Genomic DNA, 16,299 nt, shown 5'->3' with positions numbered 1-16,299 from the left:
ATCTGCAGTAGAAACGACCCTCGTCTGAGATTCCCCAGTCCACTGCTGAGCACTGAGCACAGGGCTCCCTGAACCCGGCCTGCACACACACACACACACACACACACACACAAACACACACGCACACACACACAAACACACACACACACACACACACACACACACACACACACACAGAAACACACACACACACACACACACACACACACACACATACACACACACACATTTTTAGCAGTATGTTAAAACACAATGAAAACGCCTCCCGACGCCATAATTTAAATCAGGAAAGAAACTCAGTGACTTGAACGAGCTGTGGAACATCATCAGCACCTTTGGCCAAGACTTCATTCAGAAAATACGGAATATTAATTTAAAAAAAAATTCCACACTATTTACATTAAAGCAGAAAATGTTATATTTAAATACGTTTTTGTTTGAGGCAGCAGTTAGTGAACATATGCCGATTATTAAATTATCTGCTGTATAATCATAAAAATGTGTAAAATCTTAGTAAATAATAGTTCTACTTTGTGATAAGCACGAAAAAAAAACCCCGACCGATTATTTAACGGAGTTTGGCGCTGACCCCCAAACTACCACGTGTCCGTCGTGGTTAGTAGCGATGAAACGTTGGTTCGCGTCAGCGCGTTTACCGGGAACAGAGCAGAGCAGTTACCGTGTGTTCGTCGTCCATGTTCTGCTTCAAAGAACCGTTTCGAACCACGAGCAGCAGCGTTCACCCGCAGCTCGTCCACATGCTGCGGGTTTGTTTGGGTTTCTCTTCTTCTTCTGTGGTTTCCGGTAAAGTGAAAGATCAGCGACGCTCTGCTGCCGCTCACAGTCTGAGACAGGAACTGCAGCTTCCTCCGCTCAGCGCTGTCTAACACACACTAACGTGATGTTTTCTCCGATTGTCACACACGTGAAAAACGAAACAGCTGCTTCAGCTTCACTGATGAAAACACGTTTAATCCCGAGCATCTTCATTCACAACAGTGACTAATGAACATCACCTGTCGGAAACATTCTCTCCTCAGAAAACACAGTTTTTACTTTTAATATTTGAGGTGATGCGTAAAATATCTGAGGCCCTTTCCTTCGTTTTACGCTGCATTTAGTGTATGAAAAATGCTACATACACTTTATTTCTGTTGTTGTTGTTGTTGTTGTTACTGAGCACAGTTTGCGTCTCGTCAGTTCCTGAACCTTCATCCTGCGCTTGTTGGAGTGGTTCCTGGTGGGTTTTCAGGTCCCCTCCGGATCACGGTCCTGCTGTGGAAACCAGACTGACTGCGAATCTGCTGTTGTTTATATCGATCGATCTATGTAAACAAATAAATAGATAAATAAACAAACAAACAAATGAAAGACATTTGCACAAACGTTTCCTGTCATCTGCAATGTGAAGACAGGAAACGTCTCCTGCACAGTTTGACACACGAGTTTGAAAATAAGATCAAATAAAGTGAGATTCTCCTTCAGTTTTAATCCCAGTGAATCTGACTCAGCTCATTCACACTGTAAAGTTGAATGACGGTGTTATTACTGTGTAATAAGCGGATGTTTCGTGGGAAGTTTGCTGTGATCACGCGGTGTCTGTATGAGTTTCTCCTGTGCTGTGTGACCTGTATATCCCGCGGCCTGTATATGTTGCAGTAAAAGCGGATTTGGATGAGATCAGATGTTATAAATAGAGCAGCCAGATGTCTCTGTGTTATTCTCTTACATAAGATGGAGGACGGACGTGTTTCACTCTCTATCTGCTGCAGTCTGAGTTTGTTCTGCACCTTAAACTCCGACATCACCAAAAAAATCCCGATCAGGTTTTTTAAACCTTTGTTTCTGCAGCTTTTTGGATTCAAGCGTGTTTGACTCACCAGTTTGTAAAGTTTGACCCAACAAACACACGGTGCAACGACGGATTTTCAAAATAAAGTTGGGAATTCGGCGTTTTCTGGTAGAAAAACTTCTCAGACCTTCAGCGCTGCTGATGGGAACTGTTGGGCTCCCCCTCCGATGTTCTGAGGTCTTTACCTCACTCATTTAGCATTTCGTGTTTTTAGTTATTTTATGTGATAAAGTCATTGTTATTATTTTTACATTTAATTTATGCATTTTTTAAATTTACTGTGACGTTTAATTTCATTTTGTATTTAACAGAATGTATTGATTTGATGGATATTACTTTATTCCCATGAATGACTGCTGTTTAAATGCTGTGTGCTTAGTTACAGTCTTGTATCCTCGCTAGCAAAGATTGATTTTATCTCATTGTTTCCGTTTGCATTATTTTCTTTGCTAAATGTCATGCTTTTATTGTGACGGCAACATGACCCACTTCCGTCCCGCACCTCCTGCTTCTTGCGGACTTGACTCGGCCGCTCTCCGTCTTCCTGGTTTTCGCGGAGTGGAGGCGTTTTTTCCGCTTGTTTCCAAACACAGTGAGGAGCTCACCGGGACCGGAATCCGTCCGGTTTATTAGGAAAAGTGTTTTTTTAACGCGGAGGTTTGATCCGAGCTGTCGCCGACGTCTTAAATCTGATGTTCGGACACTTTAATGTGAAAGAAGCAGCGGCGGCCGTTTCCGTTCAGCCCCGTCCATCAGTCAGAGCCGTCCAACATGGGACGGGAGCTCTCGGTTTTCACGCTTCTGTCCGTTTTTAGCGTTTTCACGGAGGCCGCCTCCTCCCCGCCCGCCTCGGAGCCGCGGGAGTACGGTGAGTGTTTCACGGAGGGTTCGATCCCGCCGGTTCAAACGAAGCTTCGGCTTCTCTGAAACAAAGTTCGCTGAAACCGCAGCTCGCGTGCGAGGACACGGAGACGCACGCGCAGGCAGATGTTTGAGTTTCAAAGACACGAGGAGACAACAGGTCAACAGCTCGTGTTTCATAATCCAGGTTCAATTAATCCCAACTTTCACTTGTTTAAACTTAACATGACTTTAAAACTGAAATTGGAATGTGGACAGAGACACTGTCTCAGTGATGAGACATCGTGTGTAAAGTGCTGATTATGGGATGTTCAGGTGTAATGTGTGTTTACTCTGTGTCGAGCTTCGCTGTGTTTGCTGCGTCAGGTGCAGCAGTGAAGCTGAGTCTATGACTATGATGTGTAAAAAGTCTCAGAGACATGAAGACACCGACCTGTGTGTCCTCCTCAGACTCCCTCCGCTCGATGCTGGACGACTTCGACGTGCTGCCCCTGTCCAGCCTGCAGACTCACTCCATCCGCCGCAGAGACGCGCAGACTCACACCCACGTGGAGAAGAGGCTGAGCTTCGACGCCCTGCACAGGTGCGCGCTTCTCTCAGGTTCACGTCACGGTCTCACGTCACTTTGGACTCAGGAGGTTTAAACGGACTCTGACGCGTCCTGTGTCTTTGCTGTGCAGGCGGTTCACACTGTACCTGAGGACCAACGACGAGCTGTTCACAGCCGATTTCAGAGCTGTGGTCGTGGACGAGGACGGTCGAGAGCGGAGCGTCACGGTCAACAGACACAACTACTTCACCGGACACGTCATCGGTAAGATGGACCGGCTCTGAGAGACAGACAGGAAGTGCTGCTTCTGTCCAAAACTTCACCTGATCCCAGATATGCTGTGGAGGACAGATGATGCTGAATGTTGTTATTTTCATGTGCACAATAAAGCTGCGTTCAAACTTTACTTCCTCAGTAGGAACCAATGGGCTGAGAGCCGCAGACAGAGGAGGGAAGTCAGGAGGTTTGAGGTTTGTCCACAGGAAGAAAACAGACTAACACCAGACTGATGTTTGACTTTGTTTGACTTTGTTCTTCCAGGGGAGGAAAACTCTCGGGTTCAGGCTCATATCGACGACCACGAGTTCTCAGCTCACATCCTGACCGACGAGGCAGAGTACAACATCGAGGTAGAACAGCGGCGCTCAGATGATGATAAGATGAAATAAGAATAAAAGCGTCTCCTGATTTGATCCTCGCTGTCCCTCCTCTGTCTTCAGCCTCTGTGGAGGTTCACCTCGGCGCCTCCAGATGGTCGTCTGCTCATCTACCGCTCAGAGGACATCAGGAACCTCAGCCGTCTGCACCAGCCTTCGGTCTGTGGCTACGTGACCTCCGACCCCAGCCACCTCCTCCCTGACAGCATTAGACCGGACACGTTGGAGGACCAGGAGGAGGACGGTCAGTAGAGTTTAACGGTCTGAGACACAGTGCGTCTCCTTCAGGACCTAACGGACAGATTTGGTTTATTAAACCGAGCACCTGCAGCTCTCCACATAAACAGCACGCTGTTAGAATTCCTCCCTGAAAATATAAAACTGACGAGGAGCTTGTTGTAACAAGCAAGAAGGTGATGCGATGACCTCAGGGACGAGTACAGCCATTTCCTGATCAGCTTCACATTAAGAGCTCCGGTGTGATTCACCTGTGGAATGCTTTTAATGTGAAAAAATGAGCTTTTAATGTGAAAAAATGAGCTTTTAATCTGAAAAATGAGCTTTTAATCTAAATTTTAACATAAAAAATATCATTTGCTTGAAGAAAAATCGGACGTTAGTTAATAATTAAAGGTTGCTGGTTGCCTGTAAATGTGCCTCAGCCTGTGGAGTCTGATGCTTCCTGTGCTCTTTGTGTTTACCTGCTCAGCGTCTGTGTTCAGAGCCAAACGTCAGGTCCACGACCACAGGAAGAACACCTGTCCTCTGCTGCTGGTGGCCGACCATCGCTTCTTCAAACACATGGGCCGAGAGGAGGAGAGCACCACCCTCAACTACCTGGTCAGACTTGAAAACACTTTGACCTCTGACCTGGACGACAGGTCGAACCATCACAGTTTCAGGATCAGAGTGTCCTGTTTACACCGTCTAAGATTTGAACTGTGTTTTCAGATCGAGCTGATCGATCGAGTGGACGACATCTACAGAAACACGTCGTGGGACGAGGAGTTCACAGGTTACGGTGTTCAGATCCAGCAGGTGAGGAGCACACGGCACTGAAGTCTCACATTAAAACTGAGCTTAAATCACGTTACGTACATCGTCTGACATCTGAGCTGAGCTGTGAGTTCTGAATTTCTGTGAGCGTCAGTGGACACGGGTGGATGCAAAGCCCCGTTAGTGACGTTTAATCTGGACTGAGCGTGTCAGAGGTGGGCACTGACTGAACGAGCCTCCGCTTTGGTTATAACCTGGTTGTAACGTGAAGCTGCCGTTGTGCTTCCTCTCAGATCATCATAGAGAAGAGACCGACCCCTGTGGCTCCGGGAGAGAGTCACTTCAACATGAGAGGAAGTCCAGTGAAGGACAGAGACGTGTGGGACGTAAAGAAGCTGCTGGAGGTAAAGCCTCGGCTCTGCTGACGTTCAGCACAGTTTAAATCGGCTGAGTCTAAACGTCCGAGTGTCTCTGTGGTTTTGTCATCTTGCAGCAGTTCAGCGTGGACATCGCAGAGAAAGCCTCCAACGTCTGCCTGGCTCACCTCTTCACCTATCAGGACTTTGATGAAGGCACTCTGGGTCTGGCCTACGTCGCCCCGTCCAAACCCGACATCCCCGGAGGTCTTTGCTCCAAAGGTAGAGTCCTGACTCCTGCTGATCCACCACGGCCCTGATTTTATCTGAGGGCTGTGAAAAATGAAGGATTGAAGCTTGGTCCTGGTTGTGTTGACAGTCACACCCTGCTGTTGTGTTTCCGCAGCGTGTCCTTCATCTACAAACGAGCAAAAAACGATTTACCTCAACACGGGTCTGACCAGCACTAAGAACTATGGGAAGACCATCCTGACTAAGGTGGGCTGGTTTCTGGAAGCTGCTGAACCATCACAGTTGTTTATACAGGGACGTTTAAGTTGGCGTTCACAGAAAAGTTTACTGAGCTGAAATAATTTCCTCTGATTGTCTGTGTCCTGATGGTAAAAGGTGTGAAGCGGTGATTCTTCACCAGTAATGAGAACGGTTTGGTGTCGTCTCCACAGGAAGCAGACCTGGTGACGACTCACGAGCTCGGCCATAACTTCGGAGCGGAGCACGACCCCGACAACATGCCATTCTGCGCCCCCAGAGAGGACCAGGGGGGCAAATACGTCATGTACCCCATCGCTGTGAGCGGAGACCACGTCAACAACAAGGTGCTGCCTCCTGACCTGAGCTGCTGTGTAACGTTCGGTTCCAGAATTTTCCAGCTGTGTGTTCAGCAGAGTGATGAATGAACTGCGTTCTGTGTCCAGCTCTTCTCCATCTGCAGCAAACGCTCCATCGTGAAGCGTCTGAGGTCGAAGGCTCCGTCCTGCTTCAAGGAGAGGAACATCAACGTGTGCGGGAACTCTCGGGTGGAGCAGGGGGAGGAGTGTGATCCTGGACTGCTGCACATCAACTCAGACCACTGCTGCACCGCCGACTGCAGGCTGAGGCCCGGAGCCCAGTGCAGGTCAGACACCAGCTGAATCCTGTGGTGAACGTGTTTGTTTCACCTCTCAGGTCAAAGCGTAGTCAGATGTTTTCGTGTTGTGTGTCCTCTGTGTTGCTGACGTGGATCCGTCCTCCTCTCAGTGACAGGAACAGCGCCTGCTGTAAAAACTGCAGGTTCGAGTCCGCAGGTGAAGTCTGTCAGGAGCCCATCAACGCCACCTGTAAAGGACACTCCTACTGCACAGGTCAGGCAGCACACAGGTCAAAGGTCGCCCGAGCTGCCGGCGGATCTCTGCGCCTCACGTCTGCTGTGCTTGTGTCCACAGGAAACAGCAGCGAGTGTCCTCCTCCAGAGAACGCTCCAGATAAAACGGTGTGTCTGGACAGGGGGGAGTGTCTGAGTGGAGAGTGCGTCCCTTTCTGTCAGGCCGCGTTGAAGCTGCAGCCCTGCGCCTGCAACGGTACGACGTTCGTTTAAAGTCAGCTGACTCTGTGAGGTGTTAACGTGTCTGCGGAGGAGACAGAAGACAGTGAAAAGACAGCGAGGACCTGCAGTAATGAGTCTGTATCTGCTTCTCTCATCTTTGTAGAAACCAACTCGTCGTGTAAGGTCTGCTGTCGGAGCAGCAGTGGCGTCTGCGCCCCCTACCAGGACAAGACCGGCAGCTTCCTGTCCCTGCGTAAAGGCAAACCGTGCACCGTGGGATTCTGTGACGGAGCGGTAAGATGATTCATCAGTAAAAAAACATCTCACATCACAGACGGCAGCGTGTGGACGGATGTTGTCTCTGCAGGGGAAGTGTATGAAGCAGGTTCAGGACGTGGTGGAGCGTCTGTGGGACTTCATCGATAAACTGGACATCAACACGTTCGGGAAGTTTCTGGCGGACAACATCGTGGGCTCAGTGGTGGCTTTCTCCCTGGTCTTCTGGGTCCCGTTCAGCATCCTGGTCCACTGCGTGGTGGGTCTCTCATCTCAGTGCTCATCATCATCATCTTCATCACCATTTTCATCACCTTGCTGTTTCTCACTTTTCATCTCTTCATACTTTTCCAGGACAAGAAGCTGGATAAACAATATGAACAGACCACCAAGTCTCTGTTCTTCCCCAGTGTGAGTATGTGTGTGTGTAAGTTCACGGTAACACACACACGCACAGTAAGACTTCTGATGCAGAGCTCTGACTTTCAGAATAAAGGTCTGACATAAACAGCTCCTGTAATCTTGAAGCACGACTGACTCTGATGGTTTGTTTTCCCAGAATGCCGAGCTCCTGAGCAGCCTGGAGTCTGCGTCTGTTCGGATCTTCAAACCTCCGAACTTCCCCGCCACGGCTGCCGCCCCCCTCCGTTTCCAACAGTGTGGCCCCCAACAGACCAGCACCCCTCCGGTCTCCAGCGCTGATCTGGCTCCTGGTCCCGGTCACGTCCCCCCTGCTCTGGACAGCCCCCGCATGGCCACCATCCAGGAGGACCCCAGTCTAGACTCCCACCTGGATGAGGAGGCTCTGGAGGAGGCGTTCGGGCGTCCGGGGGGGTCGGCTCAGCGCTCCTTCGAGGATCTGACGGAGAAATGCGTGACGAGTCGCAGCGAGAAGGCGAAGCTGTTCCGACTGCAGAGACAACATCAGATCGACACCAAGGAGACGCAGTGCTGAGGGGCAGGTGGACTTCCTGTCAGACATCAGGTGGACTTCCTGTCAGACATCAGGTGGTTTGTCCTGTTCCGGTCCTCGTTTACAGTTTTACAGCTTTTTGAACTGGCTCTGCTGCACTGTGGTCTGATCTCACAGGTGTGACGGTGTCATGTCTTCCAGGCGTGTCCTGTGTGGTCATACCTCGGTTTCAGAACGCCACCCGTTCACTTCAGGATCCGTCCTCATCATGTCTCTTAAATTACAGGGTAGATAAAATGTTTGCGTCCGTTGTATCGTGGAAGCCCAAACCGTGTCGTCTTCCTGAAGCTGCTGGATGTTAAACCTTTTCTGGTACTGATCAGACGCGTCCTGACCTTCACACTGTCGGACGCTTCGGTCGACTTTCATCAGGTAACGAAATTCGGTGCTTTGAAGTCCGCAGGTGGGACGGTCCAATGCTCGAAAACAGCTGTTGTCTGTGGTTCAGACGTTCATGGTCCCCTCAGGATGAACTGTAGTGACTCTGCTGATCCTCTGACTTCTCCTTTAGCGCCACCATCAGGTCACATTTTAATCTGTCCAGTACTGTTTGAGTCGACACCAGCGTTGGATCAGCTGCTACAGGTGAAGAGTAGCACACAGGTTCACAGGTGTGGAGACTCTCAGTGAGTTAATGACATCCTGGCTCTGCCCTGTTTAACTTCTCTGTTTCATTCCTGTATTTTCTGTTTTATTCACGATTCTTTTTTCACCGTGTTGTATTTGTATAGTTTTAAATTCTGAACCCTTCGGGCCTCCGTATCTTAGAGTCAAGAACATGATAAAGAAGATGCATCAGATTGGCCGACAGCATCATGTGAACGTTAGACAAACCAAACGTTAAACCTTCGGGTGTTTTTATTTTACAGTGATGGACGGTTATTAAAAGCTTTGGAAATAATACGGAGCTGCAAACATCTGTGGCTTCATCACATCTGCAACACAAGTGCCAAAGATCTGAGGCGTCAGCTTCAACATCACAGTCCAGTGTAAATATTAACGGTAACGGTAACGGTAGGAGGCCGTGGCTGTGAAAGGCCTAACGACGCACAGGCAGCCAAATCCTCACCAATGTTATTTATGTATGTGTCACAGAGGTCAGAGGTCACACACACACACACACGGTTTTAAGACTCAAAGTTTTTCCGTTTTACGAGTCAGTGTCTCTCTGGGAATTGAACCCCTGACTCTGACATTGTTAGTGCCTTGCTCAAGCCACTGAGCTACATAAGACTTTGTATGTATATTTACACATTTATGAAACATGCAAACGTTTGTGCTGCAGGAACGATTCATATCTCACTGTGAGCCCACTGATCAGCTGACTGACAGAAGATTGATCCATTATTTAAATCAAATTTCAAACAGTAACTGATGAAAATGTGACAGTTGCAGGTTCTTTGTTTTCCATTATAGTGAAGTGAATATTATCTTAAAGCGACATGTGATGGTTTGTTTGACAGTTTTTAATGTTTTATAAACTAAACGGTTAATCAAAGAATAACTGGCATATTAATCAGTGGCAGAATCCAGATGTACCTGCAGCTGTTACAGACAGAATCATAAAAACATAAAACACCCTGTTACATATTTCATCAAGTTTTACTTTTAAAGTGAAAACTGTGATGAAATCACTGAGATCTGTGTCGTTCTGAACACTTCATCTGGTTTTTCTTGGTGTGAATGAGCTTCTGAGGGTTTAAGTTTTCGTTTGTAGAAAATAGAAACATGAGATTTTTCTTCTTTTTGTGGGGGATGAACAGAAACCGCACTGACACAAAAACCAAAGTTAAAGCAAACTTCAGTCAGTGTTTCAGCTCGCGTCACTGGGAGAAGGCTCAGGCTGTTTAGGTTAGTTTCTGTTTAGTCAGATTTTTGTGCTCGAGTCTCGTGTTCAGACGTCTTTGTTTTTTAAAGCGTGCCTTCTCTTCCTGTGGTATTCAGACGCACTGGTCAGTATTTTTCAGAGTGTGTGTTGAGTCGTGGGCTCTGTGATGTTTCTGTGTAGTTCGATGCCGACGATCGCTCGTATGGATCCGTGTAAAGGTCTGACTGTGACGTCTGTAACGTCACTGTGCTGTTTCAAAATAAAACGTTTTACTGTGTTTAAATCTCAACGAGCAGAAATGATTCTTACGAAGTTTTATGGTTGACAGGAACATTTTAAAGCTTTTCAGAGCTGAAACAGGTGATCGAGTCGTTTCTGAAGCACATTTGTCTGCAGTTTCTCTGACGTGATGATTTTCTGCTTCTGTGTTTTATTTCACATTAAACTGAACATTTTGTGGGTGTGAGACGTTTTTCAGTGTCATTTCAGTCATGAGGGGAATAAACTTCACTTTTCTGTTTCATAAACGAAATGATGAAGTGAAAAGATGAAGTGATAATGAAAACAATCGTTAGCAGCAGCCTCAGTCCGCTCTCTGCCGTTCACCTGTAACTAACACCGAAGTCTCAACAACAAAGTCGAATCAGAGGAAACAAACAAATCCACTAAAACTCTGACAAACGTTTATTTTCCTCATGAAGAAATTTGATCTGATGAAACGACATTTTCAGGTTTATGGATAAATCAAGTACAGAAACAGTGAGATGGTGTCGGGTCCATCTCCTGAAGCTGATTCCTCTGGAATCATGTTTCCAACAAAGAGTTTGTCTTTGTTAAAGACAGAAAGACGAAAGCAGGAAACACTTTAAGTTCCCGAATCCAGTTTTTTGTTAAAGCACATAAATAACCTGAAGGATTCAGATATAAAGACGAGTGTTTCTTTATGTTCTGATCATATTCAGGTAAATACGGGAACTTAAAATGTTCATCATCATCATCAGCTCCCTGTGGTCAGATCCACATCTACCTCTCTGATGTGGGCGTGGTCAGTCAGAAGGCGGGGCTGAGGGCGTCGTAGAGCCGATGGACGGCGACCTCCACCATCTCCCGCAGAGATTCGTCCTCTGTACAGGACACAGACTGAGGATCACAGAGGTCAGAGGTCAGAGGAAGAAAAAAACAGCACAGTGTGTGTTGTTGGGAGTGTGTGTGTGTGTGTGTTGTTGGGAGTGTGTGTGTGTGTGTGTGTGTGTTGTTGGGAGTGTGTGTGTGTTGTTGGGAGTGTGTGTGTGTGTGTGTGTGTGTTGTTGGGAGTGTGTGTGTGTGTGTGTGTGTTGTTGGGAGTGTGTGTGTGTGTGTGTTGTTGGGAGTGTGTGTGTGTGTGTGTTGTTGGGAGTGTGTGTGTGTTGTTGGGAGTGTGTGTGTGTGTGTGTTGTTGGGAGTGTGTGTGTGTGTGTGTGTGAGTCACTCACTCTGGTCTCCGGGTCGATGAAGGCAGTGACTCCGTCCACCGTCACACTCAGGCTTTTACTGTCTTTGAAATTCACACAGTCGTCCCCGAACATGTCGCTGCAACACACGACACACAACATGTGTTAACACCACGCTTTTAGCTCTTATTTTGAAAATCACAATATCCTATGGCCTCCACTTTTATTTTGTTTCCTTCACTTCACTCCTACAAAGGGTGTGTTTGTTTTACGATGTGAGGACCAGCAGGCGGGTGGGGCTTCACAAAGCATCAGGTAACAGATGATGACTCCACCCGACCGGCACTCCACACAAAGTAAAACAAACGTTCCCCGGGTGTTCTGGGCGGGACTCACTGCAGCATGAGCTCCAGTCTCTCTACAAACATCTCCATGTCGAAGGTTTCTCTCCTGCCTTCAAGAACTGAAACAAACAAACAAACAAACACGAATCATCAGACTCATAAAATGCTGACGTCCCACAGGAAGTCGATGTGTTGACACGTACGTGTGTTTACTCACATTTCTGGGCGTTGGGGTTGGACTGGACCTCCAGGATCACCGTGGTGATGGCGTCGGCGTACATGTCGTTGAGAGGGTTGGCGACCCACTGCGACGAGAACACAGAGTCACAGGTCCGGAGGTTAGGACAGGTTAGGACAGGTTTATCATCAGACACAGCAGGACATTTTTACTGTGAAACGTCTGAAAACCGACGGACGGAGGGAAACGGGTGCGGTTCTCTCACCTCCAGCAGCACCATGCCGGCCTCGTGAACCAGGGTGATGCTCTTAAAGATCAGGATGGTGATTTTCTCGGCTCCCTCCACCTGCTCCACGTCTCCTAAACACACAAACATGACAACGACAGCATGAAGCGTCTGAGGTCAGGTGAGTTCAGGTGAGGTCAGGTGAGGTTTGAGTCGCTGACTCACCTGCCAGGCTGCGTAGCTGACTGACCAGCAGCGAGATGGGTCCGGTGAACGGGATGGCCTGAGTCTGTTTCACTGTGCCCATACACAGATCTGTGTAATCTGAAACAGGAAACGGACTTCCTGTCATTTCTCCGTGAATCAGTGAATCATCAGTTCAATCAATCGTTCAGGAAGGTGAATGATCGATTATCGATTGGTCGTCAAAGGCAAAGGGATTCAGTGACAGTGGAAAGAAAAACGTCTCGTTCTCACAGCAGAGAAAACACACACGCACGCACGCACACACACGCACACACACACACACACACACACATACACACACACACACACACACACACACACACACACACACACACACACACACACAGCGTTACTGACTGGAGAGGTCGGAGGGCGTCAGGATGTGATAGTTGAAGTTTCTTTTGACCAGGATCCCGGAGACTCTCTGACCCTGAGCACACTTCCTGTCAGCCAGGGAGCCCATCACCTGCAGAAGAGCATGCTGGGAGTTAACACGGCTGCAGCACACGCCGGAGAAAGCAGCTGCTGTCAGAGAACCCGGTCAGAAACACGGATCACTGTGCGGATTCAGACGAACCTTCGCCAGCTTCTCTCCCCTGAAGTTCAGCGTGACGGCCTCTGTGTTTCGCGGGTTGTGGACTTCGATGTGGACCTCGTCGTTGTCTTCGTACTCGCGGATCAGAGCCGCCTTCAGACGGGCCATCTCGTTCTGCTCGCCGTGGACCAGAATCTGCAGACAGAAAAACAAACACGGACTCAGAGGGAGACTTAGAGGAGACGCAGACAGGAAACAGGAAGCGGTGGTTACCACGTGAGGAGGTTTGAGCGCGCGGATGAACTCGCTGGTCTGCTGGTAATCTGTGTGAGCGGAGAAGGAGATGTAGTCCACCGACATCTTCAGAGGAAGCTTCTGACCTGACATGGTGGTGATCTCATCAGGCTCCGTCATGATGTGCTGAAACACACACACACACACATTAGAGCTCAGAGAAGGTGAAGAGCTGAGTGCAGGTGTGTGATCAGCGCGACCCCCGCCGCTTCCAGCTGGACTCACCTTGGCGAGCGTTCCCTCCACGCAGTACCCAGCGATGATGACGCCGTTCCTCTTGTCAGTGCACCAGCTCTCAAACAGCTCCCTGGACAAACCGCTCTGCATCATGCCGGGAGACGCCATCACCACGCTGGGGCCGATGTCATCAAAGTGATCCATGCTCTGAAACAGCGACACGTTCAGAGACGCGACACGAGGCCGACGGCGGCGGGACACCCGTGGCTGCGCAGGGACAGGACGGCCGGCGGACTCGCTCACTCACCTTCAGGTTGCTGATGTGTTTAAAGACGAAGGGGTTGTTGATGTTGATGGCCTTGCGGATCTTGTCGTTCATGGCGTTGATGTAGGTCTGGTACACAGCCATGCACTTCCTGGCCAGAGACGAGGCGTAGTAGATGGGGATGTCGTGGAGCTCCGGGTGGTTCTGCCAGTACTCGTCTGGTTCAAACACACACAGAGAACACAGGGTCAACGTGGGGTGAAGGTGGGTGGGACAGAGACGTCTCTTCATGACAGGGCTGAGATCTGCGCCCACGCTGCTGAAAGCCTGCACACTGGACTGTGGTGGGTCCAGCAGCCGACGCAGGTTCTGATCACAGCTCAAGTCGACGCCTGCACATTTCAGACGAGCGGAGGAGAAGGGGTCAGTGCATCTCGTCTCACCCAGGATGAGCAGCAGCTCCTGGGCTCGTCCCAGCGCGAAGACGGGGATCAGACATCGACCCTCCCTGTTCACAATGTCGTGGACTGTGTTACAGAAACGAGCCTCTCTCTCCTCTCGCTTCTCATGAATGTGAGTCCCGTAGGTCGACTCCTGACACACACACACACACACACACGTTGAGTTTACATGTAAATGTACGTGTCATTTTAAATAAAGTTTCAATTGATTTCATTTAGATTTCTGCAGCTCACAGTGATGAGGATGTCCGGTTTGACACTGGGGATCTCTGCAGCCATCAGATGTCTGTCCTCCTGACGGGAGAAGTCTCCTGTGTACAGCAGCTACACACACACACACACACACACACACACACACACACACACACTCCATCAGAAAAGAAACGAGCTGCAGAAACAACTGAAAAAGTTCAGAACTTGTTGGTTTGAGTTCTGTCGCCGAGCGTCACAGATGAGGCCGGAGCTTTGTGCAGACAGTGTGTTACCTTGACGCCTGCGATCTCGATCATGAACATGGCGGCTCCGAGGACGTGCCCGGCGTGGTAACACCAGAACTTGATGCCAGCCACTTCCTTCACCTCGTGGAAGTTGATGGTCTCGATCTTCTCCATGCTCTCCTCCAGGTCGGTCTCAGTGTACAGCATGTCGTCCGCTGAGATGTTACTGCGAGAAACACACACCACAGATCAGCATCCATCCACACACACACACACATATCACACACACACAGACACACACACACACACATATCACACGTCCAACACACACAAACAGCATCACAGCAGCAGCAATAACACACATCATTCTCCTGCTTCACCTCAACCCCGCCCATCCTCCGCGACCATGATGCCGTCCTACCTGACTTTGACGTAGTCGGACAGCAGCCAGCGGTAGATGGCCTTGGTGGCGTGAGTCATGAAGGTTCGTCCTTTAAAGCTGGTCTTCTGCAGGAACCAGGGCAGAGCTCCACAGTGGTCCAGGTGGAAGCTGTGGGACATATCAGTTCATCTATCCTGGTCTTTATGTTCTGACCTTTAACTGTCCTGAGGCGTTTTCTATCCAGCCTTCACAGCTCTAATAAAAAAAACCTTTCACAACTGAAATGTCCTGCTCACCACAGAACAATCATCAGTCAGTGTCAGTGTCAGCCTCAAAACTCCGGCTCCACTCTTCAAACAGCACGAGAAAGAAACTCACTGGCTGATGAGCAGCAGGTCGATCTCAGCCGGGTCGATCAGGTCGATGTACGGCAGAGCGTCCATTCCCTCCAGACCTGGATGGATCCCGCAGTCCAACTGCACCACATCACACACACACACACACACACACACACACACACACACACGCGTTCATACACTGACCTGACTCAGCACGCTGACTTCAGACTTCACAGATGATAAAACAAAGGCAGCCTTACCATGATCTTTCTTCCCTTGAACTCCAGGATGATGCAGGATCGTCCCACCTCCTGTCCTGCTCCTCTGGACACACACAGACACACGGAGTGAAAGTATGTTGAAAACAGAACATTCTGACCAGGCCGAAATGAGGAGTGCTCTCTGAGGGGTCACTGAAAAGCCTAAAAGATCAAGCTTTTTTGTTTTGGGATTTGTTGGCCGAAAAGAACTTTTAAATAAGGCCGTTTCTGAACGGAGTCTGGTGCCACAGCAGCAGACACCGACGCCGGCGGCTAACAATGAGAGAAGCTGTGTTGAAACTCACAGCGGGCGGATGAGCAGCTGGTCGCTTTCCTCCGCGGGAACCGCTGCGTCGGGTTTACGTTTAGTCGCCATGTTTACTCCAATAAACAAATGTTTCAGGAAAACTCGTTAGTTCATAACTGCTTCAGACGCTACGCGCCCACACAAAAGTTTTTCCTCCTGCGTCAGTTCCGGTCCGCTCGCTAAATCTGTCCGTGTGCTGCCTCTCTGACCTGACATTAGTTCCTCCTCTCAGGAAAGAAACTCAAACTTTAATAGAAAAATTCTTATAGGGTTTAACATTTGAGTCGAAAACGAGCGCAGTTTGTGATGGAAATTATTAACTAACTAAAAGAACACGATGTACGAGTAAATCAGATTTATTAGAAACTGTCCTTAATTTGGTTTAAGTTTTATTTTTTCATATTTAAAAAGTCCTGGAGCCGGTCACAGCGTGCACAGAAACACGTGTTTGTATTTCTGTTTTTGTCTTTTATATTTGTTTTGTAAAGCACAGTGTAGTGCCTCATTTTATGATGATGATGATGATTT

The 16,299-nt window shown here is 48.8% G+C and overlaps 3 protein-coding genes across 12 annotated transcripts in view; 1 reads left to right on the top strand and 2 right to left on the bottom strand.

Annotated features, from left to right (window-relative positions):
* Positions 1-3,233, bottom strand: part of taf1b (TATA box binding protein (Tbp)-associated factor, RNA polymerase I, B) — a 9,759-nt gene extending 6,526 nt beyond the window's left edge. For 5 of the 9 annotated variants that reach the window (XR_005896431.1, XR_005896432.1, XR_005896433.1 and 2 more), the window contains exons 1-2: positions 680-775; positions 1-79 (exon numbers count right to left, since the gene is read on the bottom strand). The exon at positions 1-79 is cut by the window's left edge and continues 20 nt beyond it. Coding sequence is in view for 3 of the 9 variants with exons in the window: in XM_041063824.1 (XP_040919758.1) it covers positions 1-79; positions 680-697 (97 nt within the window). In the remaining 6 variants the exon portion in view is untranslated. Of the gene's footprint in view, positions 80-679; positions 789-1,142; positions 1,326-1,549; positions 1,566-1,729; positions 1,849-3,146 lie in introns of those variants that run through there. The other 4 variants (XM_041063822.1, XM_041063821.1, XM_041063823.1 and 1 more) reach the window with 4 other exon arrangements.
* On the top strand, positions 2,403-10,353 carry adam17b (ADAM metallopeptidase domain 17b). Of its 2 annotated transcripts, XM_041063816.1 has the most exons (18): positions 2,403-2,720; positions 3,164-3,296; positions 3,394-3,527; positions 3,804-3,892; positions 3,983-4,163; positions 4,629-4,759; positions 4,871-4,957; positions 5,209-5,319; positions 5,409-5,553; positions 5,678-5,769; positions 5,955-6,107; positions 6,207-6,406; positions 6,529-6,632; positions 6,714-6,848; positions 6,978-7,108; positions 7,182-7,349; positions 7,445-7,501; positions 7,650-10,353. In XM_041063816.1, the coding sequence occupies exons 1-18, from the start codon at positions 2,624-2,626 to the stop codon at positions 8,043-8,045; spliced, it is 2,544 nt and encodes an 847-aa protein (XP_040919750.1). In that variant the 5' UTR covers positions 2,403-2,623; the 3' UTR covers positions 8,046-10,353. The 2 variants fall into 2 exon arrangements, with proteins under 2 accessions (XP_040919750.1, XP_040919751.1); XM_041063817.1 differs by lacking the exons at positions 2,403-2,720; positions 3,164-3,296; positions 3,394-3,527; ... (2 more) ...; positions 4,629-4,759; positions 4,871-4,957 and adding an exon at positions 4,985-5,130 and having other exon boundaries at positions 7,650-10,345.
* On the bottom strand, positions 10,346-15,940 carry cpsf3 (cleavage and polyadenylation specific factor 3). The gene is made up of 18 exons (XM_041063818.1): positions 15,770-15,940; positions 15,465-15,528; positions 15,245-15,342; positions 14,906-15,034; positions 14,533-14,710; positions 14,282-14,371; positions 14,030-14,180; positions 13,629-13,804; positions 13,370-13,528; positions 13,124-13,270; positions 12,893-13,045; positions 12,673-12,781; positions 12,295-12,393; positions 12,109-12,203; positions 11,883-11,970; positions 11,718-11,784; positions 11,364-11,460; positions 10,346-11,031 (listed from the first exon to the last, which is right to left on the bottom strand). Exons 1-18 carry the CDS (start codon positions 15,838-15,840, stop codon positions 10,942-10,944), a joined length of 2,061 nt encoding a protein of 686 aa, XP_040919752.1. The 5' UTR covers positions 15,841-15,940; the 3' UTR covers positions 10,346-10,941.
* Positions 15,941-16,299: the final 359 nt, after the last annotated feature.

This window comes from Toxotes jaculatrix, chromosome 19 (assembly GCF_017976425.1).
Source record: "Toxotes jaculatrix isolate fToxJac2 chromosome 19, fToxJac2.pri, whole genome shotgun sequence".
In the NCBI taxonomy this organism is placed as follows: Eukaryota; Metazoa; Chordata; class Actinopteri; family Toxotidae; genus Toxotes; species Toxotes jaculatrix.
This window is presented reverse-complemented; position numbering and strand designations above follow the sequence as displayed.

Coding starts and splice junctions, on each gene's coding strand:
- adam17b (XM_041063816.1), top strand. CDS start 2,624: ATGGGACGGGAGCTCTCGGTTTTCACGCTTCTGTCCGTTTTTAGCGTT. Junction 4,164..4,628: donor GGAGGACCAGGAGGAGGACG/GTCAGTAGAGTT, acceptor TTACCTGCTCAG/CGTCTGTGTTCAGAGCCAAA. Junction 6,633..6,713: donor AGGACACTCCTACTGCACAG/GTCAGGCAGCAC, acceptor TTGTGTCCACAG/GAAACAGCAGCGAGTGTCCT.
- cpsf3 (XM_041063818.1), bottom strand. CDS start 15,840: ATGGCGACTAAACGTAAACCCGACGCAGCGGTTCCCGCGGAGGAAAGC. Junction 15,529..15,769: donor CAGCTGCTCATCCGCCCGCT/GTGAGTTTCAAC, acceptor GTGTGTGTCCAG/AGGAGCAGGACAGGAGGTGG. Junction 12,204..12,294: donor TCAGCTACGCAGCCTGGCAG/GTGAGTCAGCGA, acceptor TTGTGTGTTTAG/GAGACGTGGAGCAGGTGGAG.